Here is a 16,145-nt window from a genome sequence, read left to right on the forward strand (position 1 = left end):
CAGGTGAATATGAAATACTCACCTGGTCCCAGTGCTCCTGACGCTGTCCCAGCCTGTCCCATGGTCTCCCTCGCTGCAGCTCTTCCTCTATTCAGCAGTCACTGGTACCGCTCACTACAGTAATGAATATGCGGCTCCACCCCTATGGGAGTGGAGTCCATATTCATTACTTTAATGAGCGGTGGAGACATGCAGCGAGGGAGACCATGGGACAGGCTGGGACAGCGTCAGGAGCGCCGGGACCAGGTGAGTATGCGACGGTCCTTTCTTCCCCTCACCCGCCGACCCCGCCGCCGAACATGACTCGAGCATAAGCCGAGAGGTGCACTTTCAGCCCCAAAATTTGGGCTGAAAATCTCGGCTTATACTCGAGTATATACGGTATATATATATATTTTTTTTCTTCACTGCCCAATGGTATAAAATTCTGTGACACACCTGTGTTGTCAATATTATCACTGCAACCCTAGATTAATTAATCAAGAGGTGTATTTTATAAAATTATGTCGCCTATGAGGAGTTCTGCTACCTGGGGGGCTCTCCCAGTGGGTCATGGCACTCGTATACCATAACAGCAAAATCTGCACTATAATATGGCGCACCTTTCCTTCTGAGCGTTGCAGTGTGCATTAATGGTATTTTCCTTTTACGTGTAGGGTGTTGTCATACTCAGGAGAATTTTTTACAAGAAACTGAGGTCCATTTTGTTTCTTAGTCACCCTTAGAAAAATTAAAAATTAGAGGCTAAAACAACATTAGTGGTAAAATGAAATTATGCTTTCTTTACCACCCAATAGTATAAAAATCTGTGACACACATGTGGTGTTAATATGATCACTGTATCCCTAGATTAATTCATTGGGGAGTTTAGTTTGTAAAATGAGGTGCTATATTGGTGGGTTTCTGCTGTTCTGGCACCTCAGAGGCTCTGCCAATGTGACATGGCACCCTCAAACCATTCCAGCAAAATCTGAACTCCATTGTGACACTTCTTCCATTCTGAGGTTTGCATTGTGCCTCAAAAGCAGTTTTTGACCACATAGTGTTGTAGTCAAGAAGTTGTGCAACAAATTCTGGGCTCCATCTTCTCCTGCTATACTTGTGAAAAGCAAAAAAAATGGGGCTAATACAGCTTTGTTGGCCTCCCCAACCCCCCCCCCCCCCTTCCAATTTCCACAGATCAACATTGTAGAACTCTGTGAAGCATCTGGGTGTGCTCTCCACACTTCTAGATAAATCCCTTGAGGGACCTGGTTTCTAAAATGGGGTCACATGTGTGAGTTTCCACTGATTAGGCACATCAGGGGCTCTCCAAATGTGACATTGCATCCACTAATTATTTCAGCAAATTTTACTTTCAAAAAGTCAAATGGCGATCCTTCCCTTTCGAGGCCTGCCATGTGCCCAAACTGTGGTTTTTCTCCAACATAGGCACATAAGGGGTATCTGCATTCAAAGGAGAAATTGCAGATCAAATTTTGGGGTCAATTTTTTTCCTTTCCCTTGTAAAAATTGGGTCTAAAATAACATTTTTGTGTAAGTTAAATGTTCATATTTTTCTTCCACATTCCATAAATTCCTGTCACGCACCTGAAGGGTTAATAAACTTATTGAATGTGGTTTTGAGCATCTTGCGGGACACAGGCTTTAGAATGGTGTCACTTTTGGGTATTTTCTGTCATACAGACTCCTCAGTCACTTCAAATGTAATGTGGTCCGTTTAAAAAAAAAAAAAAAAAAATTATGCAAAAATGAGAAATTGCTGATCAACTTTTAAACCTTCTAACTTTGAAACAAAACAAAAAAATGGTATGTTTCAAAAATTGTGCTGATGTTACGTAGACGTGGGAAATGTTATTTATGAACTATATTGTGCGACATATCTGATTTTACAGGCATAAAATTTTAAGTTTGCAAGTTGCAAATTTTTTGTAAAATTTTCCGTTCTCTCTCCCCCCCCCCCGACAGACACCATCAGGACCATAAGCCAGACTGCATCCAGTGTCTTCATCTGCCTCAATATAGGCAATCTCATGCTTGAGGTTTTGTCTGAATCATGTTTTTCAACAATTTTACATGGAAATGCTGGTGATTAGAACCTTGCGATCTTTGCAAGGGCGAATTAAAAAAATCAGTAGTAAGTCAAGAATTGGTTTTATTTTACGCCGTTCTTGTACATTTTACGTGATTTGATGACGTTTCTCTCCCACCTGAACTTTCTGATCTGACTCTAGATATCAGATGTGTTGCACTTCTGTCCTGTCTTTCTGATCTAATACTGGATATAACATGGGAGCTGAGGTGAGAAGAGGCTGCTCACACTGCTGTCCAACCTGTATATTTAATCTCATACTGGAGATATCAGGAGTGCTTGAGTAAGAAATGGCTGCTCACACTGCTTTCCACCCTGTCTATCTGACCGAATACTCGAGATACCAGAGGTGTTGTGGTAATGGGAGACTGCTCACTCTGCTGCTCACCATGTTATTTAATATTGTCTATCTGATTTAATACTTTTGATACCACTGGTGCTGAAGTAAGAGGAGGTCGCTCACACTGCTATCCACCCTTTCTATCTGATCTAATACTGGAGATACAAGGGGTGCTTGGGTAAGAAGAGACTGCTCACAGTGCTGTCTACTTTGTGCATCTGACCTAATAATGGAGATACCGGTGGTGCTGACGTATGAGGCTTATTGCACTGCCTTCCTCCTTGTCTTTCTGAATGACATTACATGGCATTTGTATCTTTAGGTCGCAGAAGTGAGGCTTCCTACTGCACATACTCGTAGGCACCTGTCATAACATTCTAAGACAGGTCTTTAACAATGTGGTAACCATTTTAATTTTCTATAGTGATTACCTAGCTAGATGAAACAATTGTGATTTGCTGATTTTAAAAGTATTTAAAAATGTATTTATGAAGACCCTTCCTTCTTAATATTTTTTTTTTCTATTCTTGGAGAACCCCTTTTAAGCCACAGGTAAACTCCTATACCCATCAAGAGAATCAGCAAGAATGTGTTTTTTATATATTTGTCTGCTCCTGCTTAATTTTATCTCCCAAGAGAATCAGACTGGACACTATTTTGTTGCTGGCTTTCAAAGATGTCATCTTTTGATGTAGGTTTTTTTTTTTTTGCAGGGCTTAAACAAATGAGAGCTAAACTTGGCAAAGTTGATTGCATCCTAGAAGTTCATGATGCCCGAATATCCTTTTATACATGGAGTAACAAGTTTGATACATCACATTTTTAAGCTTTCTGCACCCAATGACATAAATGTATGTTTCCACGGTCAGTATTGGCAGCACTTTGGACACAGCACATGTCTGCTCCATCCAAAGCGCTGCTGGCTTTTGTACGCGTGGTGATTCCACATGTGTTCATTGAACCATGCGGAATCGTCACGCCGAATACATTGGACTGGTGATATTTATCTTGCGGAGACTGAGCGTCTCCGCAAGATAAATTGACATGCTGCGGTCTGGAAAGATGCACCGCATGTGCGTATACGCAGGGAAGCCGGAGGTGTCCCTGCAGGCATAGTGGAGATGGGAGTTCATAAAATCCCCTCCACTATGCTGTAACATCAGCGTCCAATCCGCAGCGTTTACGGACTGTGGGAAGGTACCCTAATAGTCAGTGTGCACATGTGTGGAGCAGGCTCAGGACCATAACCAGCAAATGTCATCTGTAATAGCCAGCCAGCATCTGACTAGAACAGTAGCTAGCCAAGCTAACCTCAGTCGCTGCTGTTAATTTACATGATTCTGTCAAGCACAGACTGCATCATTTAAATGGCGCTGCAGCCAGTCAGTGTGCTTGCTTACTTGTTCCTATTGATTTTCCCCACCCCGTGACACGACTACAGAGTGGTAATAAGTTAATGTGACAGACGGGAGGACAATCTTTACTTATCTGGAGATAAACCACAGACTACATTGAGCGAGCTCTAACTCACATACTAGCGTATAAAAAATCTGTCCCATTCTCACCCAGAAAAGTGGTACGATTTTGTTTCTCACTTTCATCCAAGTGCTGTCTCTATGCAATCTTTTTTTTTTTTTCTTCTTCTTTTCTCTTAGAAACCTGTCTTCACTTTCCTGACCAGACCAATTTTTACAGTTCTGACCACTGTCACTTTGAGGTCATAACTGTGGAATGTGTCAACGGATCCCGGTGATTCTGAAATTGTTTTCTCATGACATATTGTACGTTAAGATAGTTGTAAAATTTCTTTTATATGACCTGCGTTTATTTGTGATGGAAATTTGGCAAAAGTTTTGCAATTTTGAAACTTTTTTAAAATTTTTATGCCATTTAACCTCTTTCTGACCTCGGACTAGTACGTCCGAGCAGTGGCGTAGGAAGGGGGGTGCGGGGGGGGGCGGGCCTCCCCGGGCGGCACAAAGCGGGGGTGGGTCACCGGGCCGCGGCCGGCGCTGCAGCTGTTTAAAGGGACACTGTCAGTCATCTCTTCTGCGGCGCTGGTCGCCGCCCCCTCAGCGATGTTTTCCTCTGAAATCCGGCGCCTGCGCTGTGCTCAGCATTGGCCATCATAGCTCAGATGCCGGGTTCCGGACTGCGCCTGTGCTGTGCCTAGGATTCCCAGCCCCGCACTCTGCATAATGCATAACACACTGCGGGGCGGGGATTCAGTAGCAGGGTGGCCGCACTGCCCGCACAGGCGCAGTCAGGCACCCGGCATCTGAGCTATGACGGCCATTGCTCAATGCGCCTGCCCCAGGCAGAAGAGCACAGCGCAGGCGCCGGATTTCAGAGGAAAACATCGCTGAGGGGGCGGCGACCAGCGCCGCAGAAGAGATGACTGACGGCAGTTGGGCGTTTCAAAGATCTGCCTCCAGGTATAAAGATAGGTATTTGGGCAAAATGATAAAATGCTTTATTTTGAGAATAACAGCAACAAAAACTAAAACAGCCACCTTGTTAGAATGCAGCATTACTGCTGCACAAGGTGGCTCTTTTAGTTTATAACGGCTGGAGGGGGTGACAGTGTCCCTTTAACGCTATTGACGTGCGGGCCCGGGCAGGGAACAGCCCCGGGCGGCAAAAGCTCTAGCTACGCCCCTGCGTCCGAGGTCAGATACCCCGCTTTGATGCGGGACATGTCAGCTGTTTTAAGCAGCTGACATGTGCCCGCAATAGCGGCGGGTGAAATCGCGATTCACCCGCCGCTATTAACTAGTTAAATGCTGCTGTCAAATGCTGACCGGCATTTAACCATCGCATCCGGCCGGAAATGAGCGCATCGCTGACCCCCGTCACATGATCTGGGGTCAGCGATGCATCAGAATGGTAACCATAGAGGTCCTTGAGACCTCTATGGCTACTGATCCCGGCTAGCTGTGAGCGCCACCCTGTGGACGGCGCTCATAGCAAGCCTGTTATTAAGCTACATAGCAGCGATCTGATGATCGCTTCTATGTAGCAGAGCTGATTGAGTTGTGCCAGCTTCTAGCCTCCCATGGAGGCTATTAAAGCATGGCAAAAGTTAAAAAAAAAAAAAGTTAAAAAAAATGTGAAAAAAATATAAAACTTTAAATCACCCCCCTTTTGTCCCATTCAAAATAAATCAATTAAAAAATCAAACCTACACATATGTGGTATCGCCGCGTTCAGAATCGCCTGATCTATCAATAAAAAAAAGGATTAACCTGATTGCTAAACGGCGTAGTGAGAAAAAAATTAAAAACGCCAGAATTACGGGTTTTTTTTGGTCACCGTGACATTGCATTACAATGCAATAACGGGCGATCAAAAGAACATATCTGCACCAAAATAGTATCATTAAATACGCCAGCTCGGCACGCAAAAAACAAGCCCTCACCCGACCCCAGATCCCAAAAAATGGAGACGCTACGGATATTGGAAAATGGCACAATTGTTTAGTTTTTTTTTAGCAAAGTTTGGAATTTTTTTTCACCACTTAGATAAAAGAGAACCTAGACATGTTTGGTGTCTATGAACTCGTAATGGCCAGGAGAATCATAATAGCAGGTCAGTTTTAGCATTTAGTGATCCTAGTAAAAAAGCCAAAAAAAAACAAGTGTGGGATTGCACTTTTTTTGCAATTTCACCGCACTTGGAATTTTTTCCCCGTTTCTAGTACACGACATGCCAAAACCAATGATGTTGTTCAAAAGTACAACTTGTTTCGCAAAAAATAAGCCCTCACATGGCTATATTGACGGAAAAAAGGGAAGGAGGGGAGCGAAAAACGAACACGGAAAAACGGAAAATTCCAAGGCAATGAAGGGGTTAACCCCTTAATGACCTCATACCGAATAGTACGTCCAGGATTAGTACCCCTTCTCTGAGGTGGGCTCCGGTGGTGAGCCCACCTCAAAGCTGTGACATGTCAGCTGTTTTGAACAGCTGACATGTGCCCGCAATAAGTGCGGGCAGAATCGCGACCCCCCCGCACCTATTAACTAGTTAAGTTGGCCTAGCACCTTCCTCCACCACCAATTCATTTTACATCCATACCTAACGTCTTCTTCCACCTCCCCCTGTTCGTAATTCCATTAAAAGTTCCCCTTCCTCCCATCCCAATCTCCAACATCCCTCATTGTCCTCCCCCCACCTCCATCATTGCTGTCTCCACCACCCCCATCATTGGCTTCTCCCCCACCATCCCCTTCATTGTCCTTTCCACCACCTCCATCATTGCCTTCACCACCTCCATCATTGTTGTCCACCTCCATCATTGCCCTCTCCCCCACCACCTCCATCATTGCCTTCTTGCCCACCACCCCATCATTGCCTTCACCTCCTCCACCCCATCATTGCCTTCTCCCCCATCACCTCCATCATTGCCCTTTCCACCACATCTAACATTGCTTTCTCCCCCACCACCCCAATCCTTGTATGTGCCATGTTGCTTTTCCAGATCCCGTTCTAGCAATAATGTGGGAACCCCCTATAGTTCCAGTGACAGATGACTGACCTGAGTAGGGTCTGGTTTTGTGCTGAATACATTTTTTAATTTTTTTTATTGGTAACATTTTGGGGTACATAATATTTTTTTGATCGCTTCCAGAATAAGGCTGGATTACTTTCTATGCTGAGCACTTAGGTAGGGGGTTTCCATGTAAATCTCACAAAAGTGCGATTCGAAGCAAACCCCAACGGAACCACCCACCATGATTCAGATGGAGACACTTCACCCTCTGTTTCCCGTTTGCTCCGGTGGTATACATCTATAGCTGTGGACAGATCTGGGGTTGCCCACACTTGTGCGCTAATAAGACGCCTAAAATTATGGGACACAGCCAGAATACAGGCCGGTCCAAAGTGACTTAATTTGCCTTCTAAGTAAGTGGTTCCGTGCGTGGTTTTGACTGAATCGCGGTTTTGGGGAATTTTCACGGAAACCCCAACATAAGCGCTCAGCAGAGAGCGCAGGATAAATGTGAGCCAAGCCTTATTACTATTTTTGTGAGGTAGATAAACAAACAGCAGTACAAGAATAGTGCACACTTTTTTATTTTTCCGCTGTTCACCGTGTGGGATAAGTGATAAGGCGGATTTATTATTCGGGTTGGTGCGATTACAACGATACCAGATTTACCGTATATTGTTTGTTTTTTTTTCTTACATTTTAGGTTTTGCTACTATCACACAGTAAAAATTGCTTTTTAGAATAAGTAGTTTTTTTGTCAACATATTCTGAGAGCTGTAACTTTTTTTTTTTTTTTTGGTGAACAGAGCTGTATGAGGGCTTATTTTGCGGGATGAGTTGCAGATTTTTTTTTTTTTTTGGTACCAGTTTGTGGTACATAAAAAAAAAAAAGCTTTTTATTCAGATTTTTCAGACCCAATGAACAGAACCCAGCAATACAGTTATTTTTTTTTTATTTTGCGCCATTCACCGTATGGTAAAATTCATAAGACCAATTTGTTTGTCGGGCTGGTACGATTACAGCGATACCATTTGTATTTTATTATTTGCTATTTTTACACACTAAAAAGAATATTTTAGCAAAATTAATTTGTTTTTGCATCGTCATAATCTGAGAGCTGTAGATTTATTTTTTTGACGAATGAGCCATGTTTTTTGTGGAACGGTTTGGCGTTTCATTTATATAACTTTACTTTTATGACTTTTTGATCACTTTCTATTCACTTTTTTTGAGCGCCACAATGATGAAAAAGCAACATTTTTGGCGTGTTATTTTTACATTTTTTTATGGCGTTTGTCAAACTGAATAAATAATGTCAAATCAAAACATATAGTCCTTACATATAACAATTGCCCTTTCACTAGAGCTGCACATCATATACTGATATACCACATAGTTTCTTTGTGTGTCCCACCAGAAAATCCCCTTTCTTTTGTTTTTCGACACAAAAAAAACAATTGAAGTGACCGAATAAATATAAAAAATACTTTATTAATTCTTTCAAAATCAATTAAAATTTCTTTACAGGAACTATGATACTGGAAAAAATGGAGATTACTTTAACCATGTCTGTATTTTTGTTTCAATAGCATCCTACAAATCTAATATTATGGCTATATAATAGTAAAATGTTTATTAGTATTTATATATACAGAAAAAAAGAAATAAATAAATGAAGTACGATATGTATCATTTTTTACATATCCACTAGATGATGCTGTCACAATTGTTAGCCTAATTAGATAAGTGAAGCTTGAAATACCCAGACCGGCATACACTTAAACAAATACCTAATGATTTAATTGTTCCCTTTATATCTATCCTTATACACAGACCATGCCTGATACACATCATGTCCTCAGACATGTCAAATGTCACATCATAATAACGCACTAAATTGTAGCTTGATAGATTAAAGAAAATATATAATCATTTAAGATGCACATCTAAAGATGCAGTTTACCTTATTGCCAACAAGGAAGAAAGTGTGCCGTTCACAGAAGTTAAAGACCTCCAGCCCCGACGCGCGCGTTTCGCCCAGCTTCTTCGGGGGTGCGATACTGTGACAGCACCATCTAGTGGATATGTAAAAAATTATACAGATCGTACTTTATTTATTAATTTCTTTTTTCTGTATATATAAATACTAATAAACATTTTACTATTATATAGCCATATTAGATTTGTAGGATGCTATTGAAACAAAAATACAGACATGGTTAAAGTAATCTCCAGTTTTTCCAGTATCATAGTTCCTGTAAAGAAATTTTAATTGATTTTGAAAGAATTACTAAAGTATTTTTTATATTTATTCGGTCACTTCAATTGTTTTTTTTGTCGAAAAACAAAAGAAAGGGGATTTTCTGGTGGGACACACAATGAAACTATGTGGTATATGAATAAATAATGTGCCATTTTTACAGAGCTGGTCGTTCCGGACTCTGCAATACCAATTGTGTGCTTGTTTTTTTGTTAATTTCTGTTTTATCTCAAACGCTGCATCTTGAGTAGCGAAACAGATTTTGTGGTGTGTGTTTTTTTTTTTTTTTTACATATTTTATTTAACTTTTTTCACTTTTGTACACTTGTTTACTGTGGGACAAGTATAATTTTTATTTTGAGCACTGATCTCGTGCACTGCTGTATTCTTGTACAGCAGTGCATGAGAGCATTCAGTGTCTGTGACAGCCTGTGAGACCCAGCTTATTGCTTAATCTCGCAGGCCACGGTACCCTGGGGTCATCCCATGACCTCATGGTACCAAGGTAAACATCGGGACCCGCAATTCTCATTGGAGGGTCCAGTGGTTACTAAGGAGGTTTGTGACCCCTTGTAATAACTTAAATACCGCTTTTGCGATTGACTGCGATATTTAAGGGTTTTTTCTCTAGTTGCCTTCCACGACAGCCACCAGGAGGTTGTCTCCATACCCTAATGGGGGACAGGAAGCACGAGAGGTTAAAAGCCCCTCCCACCTCCCATTAACCAGTGTCTTTCCTGTCCCCCATGGGGCATGGAGAGGTTTCTGGTGCGCTGCAGCGGCGGCTCTGAGCAGTGTACCTGGTTTTTCTAAAGATGCCGGGCACTAATGGTCGGGTCCCTCGGGGCTTCCTCCTGCGCTGTGCCTCCCGTCTCCCCTGTGATTCTGGGACCGTGTTCCCGGTCCTCCTGCGTCCTCTTGCGGGGACAAAGCTGGCCGGTGTGTGCCCATCCCGGAGGCCTCCCTGAGCTCTCCGGCGTCTCCCCCTCCTGACGCACGCTGTTCGGCGACCCGGAAGTCAGGTGATCCTCCACTTCCGGGTCGGCGCTCCTGCACAGGAGCGATACAGGCCAGAACTATGGATTACCGAACGGCGTGCGAGGCACGCTGCATCCTCGCACGCCTGCCTGGGACTACGGAGGGGGAGGGGCGGCGAAATGGCTCGCGCTGGTGCAGGCTTATTTTCTATATAAGCTGCGAAGACGTCTCAGGTAAGCTGCTGTAAGCATGGATTCGTCTTGCCCTGCAGCTGCAGAGCCCAGCGCTCCTCAAGCCCTAGTAAGTGTGGCAGAGATGGGTCCCATTCAAAGGTAGTACCTTATACACCTTCTTACACCTCTTCCTCTCTCTTTGCAGGCAGTGAAGTCTGGCCCTAAAAACATTTCCAAGCGCAAATGTGCTCCTTGTAATTTAAAAATGCCGCTAGATTGGGAGAAAAAGTTGTGCCAGCCGTGTACAGATAAAATTGTCCGGGCGGAACACCCCTTCATTAATTGAGGAGATCCGCTCCCTGGTTAGGCAGGAGGTTCAGACCTCTCTGGCCACGCTCGCCCCACCTCCACCGCCGCCACCATCCTCACCTGGTCCATCACTCCCCAAAAAGAGGAAAATCCAGGAGTATTCTGAGTCAGAGTCTGAGGGATCTTATACGTCCTCTTCTGTCAAATGGGAGGATGTGTTACCCCATAAATCTGCGGAAATTAGAAAATATCTTTTTTCCTCTGAATACATTGAGGAATTGGTATCTGCAGTGAGGAACACGATGGGGCTAAAAGAGGAATCAGTTCCTCAGTCTATACAGGACGAACTTTTTGGTATACATACTGAAAAACATCCTGGGTTTCCCGTCCATAAAAGCATAATAGACATGATCAATAGTGAATGGGAATTGCCGGAGAAAGGTGTAACAACTCCTCCAGACTTCAAACATCGGTTTCCTCTTGATGAGGACGCAATAAAATGGAACATTCCAAAAATTGATATTCAGGTGGCTAGAGTGGCTAAAAAAACGGCTTTGCCGTTCGAGTATTCCTCCCAGTTGAAAGACCCCTTAGATAGAAAGATTGAGAGTCTTCTCAAAAAATCCTGGGAGATGTCTACCTCAGCCCTCAGATTCAACATCGCATCCACCTGTGTGGCCCGCTCCCTCTTCCGCTGGATAGAAGAGCTAGAAAACCACATCTCTCAGGGTACCCCGAGAGAAGAAGTTCTGGACTCCCTGCCTATTTTGCACAGAGCGACTGGTTTCCTCGCAGACGCCTCACTAGAATCTATCCGGGTGGCAGCCAGGTCTTTGGTCCAGACAAATTCAGCCAGAAGAGCTCTCTGGTTAAAAATGTGGAGCGGAGATGTCACTTCCAAAATAAAATTATGTTCCATTCCCTTTAAGGGTGACTATGTGTTTGGGCCCTCATTAGATGACATCTTAGAGAAAGCCACAGACAGAAAGAAAACTCTTCCTGAACAGAGGCCTCCCAGGAAGTGTTTTTTTCGAGCCTCCCAGTCCCAGCCCTCCCAGGGTAGAGGTAAAGGAAAAACCGGGAGGTGGAGTTATGCTAAGGGGAAGCCTAAAAACATCCTTATTCCCCAGCAAGCTCAACAAGAAAAGCAATGACTCCGATCCGGTGGGGGGGAGGCTTTCGAACTTCGCTCACAGTTGGCAGAATATCTCCAACAGCCCCTGGGTGGTCAGTGTTATACAACAGGGGCTTCTGATAGAGTTCGATGCACCTCCCCCCAGGATCGTAAGAGTCACCTCCCCGTCATCTCGGGAGACTCAGAAACTGATGATGGCTGGAATTCAGGACTTGCTAGACTCGAGAGCTATCTCCCCGGTCCCGGTGAACGAGCAAGGGAAAGGGCACTATTCCCGTATCTTCATGATAAAAAAGCCTTCCGGGCAATCTCGGATTATAATAAATCTGAAAGCTCTCAACAAAGTTATAACTTACCGCAAGTTCAAGATGGAGTCAGTAAAAACAGCCATCCCTCTAATAGCTCCTCAATCATATATGGCAACAATAGACCTCAAGGATGCCTATTTCCATATTCCAATGCATCCTCGTCACAGAAAATATTTAAGATTTGCAGTCCAATTCAATCAAAAAATCTTACATTTCCAATACAATGTTCTCCCCTTCGGGATCTCCTCAGCCCCAAGGGTGTTTTCCAGAGTCATGGCGGAAGCAGTAGCCCATATCAGGAGCCAAGACATCGCTATAGTGCCATTCTTGGACGACCACCTAATAATTGGTCCTTCCGCCGAAATTCTCAATCAGAGAATTTCCAAAACTCTGAACATTTTACAGGATTTGGGTTGGATACCAAATCTAAAAAAGTCTCAGCTGTCACCATCAAAGGTGAGGAAATTCCTCGGGGTCCTCTTGGATTCAGAGAATCAGAAATCTTTCCTACCAGAGGAACACCGAATAAACCTGATTTCCAAAGTCTCAGACTTCAGAAAACAACGTTCTCCGACTCTACGGACCGCAATGTCTCTCCTGGGGTCGATGACGGCCTGTATACAATCAGTCCGGTGGGCTCAGAGCCACTCAAGAGTACTGCAGGCACACATCTTAGGGAACTGGAACGGGAATCCAAATTCCCTGAACAGGAGAGTGTACACTCCTGGGAAGGTAAAGGTCTCGTTAACCTGGTGGGCGACACAATCAAACCTGCTAAAAGGAGTAGACTGGGTACAAGATCCTTTAACCCCTTCCCGACCTTTGACGCCACGTAGGCGTCATGAAAGTCGGTGCCAATCCGACCCATGACGCCTATGTGGCGTCATGGAATGATCGCGTCCCTGCAGATCGGGTGAAAGGGTTAACTCCTATTTCACCCGATCTGCAGGGACAGGGGGAGTTGTACTTCAGCCCAGGGGGGGTGGCTTTGCCCCCACGTGGCTACGATCGCTCTGATTGGCTGTTGAAAGTGCAACAGCCAATCAGAGCAATTTGCAATATTTCACCTATGAAAATGGTGAAATATTGCAATCCAGCCATGGCCGATGCTGCAATAGCATCTGCCATGGCTGGAAATCATGTTCAGCCCCCCCCCCACCCCACCCCGATCTCCTACCCAGTCCTCCGTTCTGTCCGGTACCCCCCTCCGTCCCCCTGTCCGCTCTCCCGTGCTCCTGTCTGCTCCCCCCGTCCTCCGATCCCCCCCCCTGTGCTCCGATCCACCCCCCCACCACCCCATCATACTTACCGAGCCTCCCGAAGTCGGTCCGTCTTCTCCCTGGGCGCCGCCATCTTCCAAAATGGCGGGCGCATGCGCAGTGCGCCCGCCGAATCTGCCGGCCAGCAGATTCATTACAAAGTACATTTTGATTGCTGTGGTAGGTTCTATCACAGCGATCAAAATAAAAAAATAATAAATAAACCCCCCCCTTTATCATCCCCATAGGTAGGGACAATAATAAAATAAAGAAAATATTTTTTTTTTCTTTTTCCACTAGGGTTAGGGTTAGAACTAGGGTTAGGGTTAGGGGTAGGGTTAGGGTTATGGCATGTGCACACAGTGCGGATTTGGCCGCGGATCCGCAGCGGATTGGCCGCTGCGAATTCGTAGCAGTTTTCCATCAGGTTTACAGTACCATGTACACCTATGGAAAACCAAATCCGCTGTGCCCATGGTGCGGAAAATTCCGTGCAGAAACGCTGCGTTGTATTTTCCGCAGCATGTCAATTCTTTGTGAGGATTCCGCAGCGTTTTACACCTGTTCCTCAATAGGAATCCGCAGGTGAAATCCGCACAAAAAAACACTGGAAATCTGCTGTAAATCCGCAGGTAAAACGCAGTGCCTTTTACCTGCAGATTTTTCAAAAATCGTGCGGAAAAATCTCACACGAATCCGCAACGTGGGCACATAGCCTTAGGGTTAGGGTTGGAATTAGGGCTAGGGTTGGAAATAGGGTTAAGATTAGGCTTGTGGTTAGGGTTAGGGGTGTGTTGGGGTTACAGTTGTGGTTAGGGTTGGGATTAGGGTTAGGGTTGGGATTAGGGTTAGGATTAGGGTTAGGGTTGGAATTAGGGTTACGGGTGTGTTGGGGTTAGGGTTGTGATTAGGGTTATGGCTACAGTTGGGATTAGGATTAGGGGTGTGTTGGGGTTAGTGTTGAAGTTAGAATTGAGGGGTTTCCACTGTTTAGGCACATCAGGGGTCTCCAAATGCAACATGGCGCCACCATTGATTCCAGCCAATCTTGCGTTCAAAAAGTCAAATGGTGCTCCCTCCCTTCCAAGCCCCGACGTGCGCCCAAACAGTGGTGTACCCCCACATTTGGGGTACCAGCGTACTCAGGACAAACTGGGCAACAACTGTTGGGGTCCAATTTCTCCTGTTACCCTTGCAAAAATAAAAATTTACTTGCTAAAACATAATTTTTGAGGAAAGAACAATTATTTTTTATTTTCACGGCTCTGCGTTATTAACTTCTGTGAAGCACTTGGGGGTTGAAAGTGCTCACCACACATCTAGATAAGATCCTTCGGGGGTCTAGTTTCCAAAATGGGGTCACTTGTGGGGTGTTTCTACTATTTAGGCACATCAGGGGCTCTGCAAATGCAACGTGATGCCCGCAGACCATTCCATCAAAGTCTGCATTCCAAAACGTCACTACTTCCCTTCCAAACCCCGACGTGTGCCAAAACAGTGGTTTACCCCCACATATGGGGTATCAGCGTACTCAGGAGAAACTGGACAACAACTTTTGGGGTCCAATTTCTCCTGTTACCCTTGGGAAAATAAAAAATTGTGGGCTAAAAAATCATTTTTGAGAAAAGAAAAATTATTTTTTATTTTCATGGCTCTGCGTTATAAACTTCTGTGAAGCACTTGGGGGTTTAAAGTGCTCACTATGCATCTAGATAAGTTCCTTGGGGGATCTTGTTTCCAAAATGGGGTCACTTGTGGGGGGAGCTCCAATGTTTAGGCGTCCGCTAACGATTGGAGCTAATTTTACATTCAAAAAGTCAAATGGCACGCCTCCCCTTCCGAGCCTTGCCGTGCACCCAAACAGTGGTTTACCCCCACATATGAGGTATCGGCGTACTCAGGAGAAATTGCCCAACAAATTTTAGGATCCATTTTATCCTGTTGCCCATGGGAAAATGAAAAAACTGAGGCTAAAATAATTTTTTTGTGAAAAAAAAGTACTGTTTCATTTTTACGGATCAATTTGTGAAGCACCTGGGGGTTTAAAGTGCTCACTATGCTTCTAGATAAGTTCCTTGGGGGGTCTAGTTTCCAAAATGGGGTCACTTGTGGGGGAGCTCCAATGTTTAGGCACACGGGGGCTCTCCAAACGCGACATGGTGTCTGCTAAAGATTGGAACCAATTTTTCATTGAAAAAGTCAAATGGCGCTCCTTCCCTTCCGAGCCCTGCCGTGCGCCCAAACAGTGGTTTACCCCCACATATGAGGTATCAGCGTACTCAGGACAAATTGGACAACAACGTTCGTGGTCCAGTTTCTCCTTTTACCCTTTCGCTAAAAGATCATTTTTGTGACTAAAAAGTTAAATGTTCATTTTTTACTTCCATGTTGCTTCTGCTGCTGTGAAACACCTGAAGGGTTAATAAACTTCTTGAATGTGGTTTTGAGCACCTTGAGGGGTGCAGTTTTTAGAATGGTGTCACTTTTGGGTATTTTCAGCCATATAGAACCCTCAAAATGACTTCAAATGTGAGGTGGTCCCTAAAAAAAATGGTTTTGTAAATTGTGTTGTAAAAATGAGAAATCACTGGTCAAATTTTAACCCTTATAACTTCCTAGCAAAAAAAAAATTTGTTTCCAAAATTGTGCTGATGTAAAGTAGACATGTGGGAGATGTTATTTATTAACTATTTTGTGTCACATAACTCTCTGGTTTAACAGAATAAAAATTCAAAATGTGAAAATTGCGAAATTTTCAAAATTTTTGCCAAATTTCCGTTTTTTTCACAAATAAACTC

General features: G+C 44.1%; 1 protein-coding gene across 3 annotated transcripts in view; it reads left to right on the forward strand.

The window, feature by feature from the left end:
* MTG1 (mitochondrial ribosome associated GTPase 1) overlaps positions 1-16,145 on the forward strand; it is a 374,570-nt gene that overhangs the window by 91,852 nt on the left and 266,573 nt on the right. For 2 of the 3 annotated variants that reach the window (XM_077250762.1, XM_077250760.1), the window contains exon 2: positions 3,146-3,209. The exons of the other annotated variant lie outside the window; for it this stretch is intronic. In XM_077250762.1, the coding sequence (XP_077106877.1) occupies positions 3,157-3,209 (53 nt within the window). In that variant the 5' untranslated portion in view covers positions 3,146-3,156. The remainder of the gene's footprint in view (positions 1-3,145; positions 3,210-16,145) is intronic. 3 annotated transcript variants of the gene reach the window in all.

Source organism: Ranitomeya variabilis, chromosome 4 (assembly GCF_051348905.1).
Source record: "Ranitomeya variabilis isolate aRanVar5 chromosome 4, aRanVar5.hap1, whole genome shotgun sequence".
NCBI lineage: Eukaryota > Metazoa > Chordata > Amphibia > Anura > Dendrobatidae > Ranitomeya > Ranitomeya variabilis.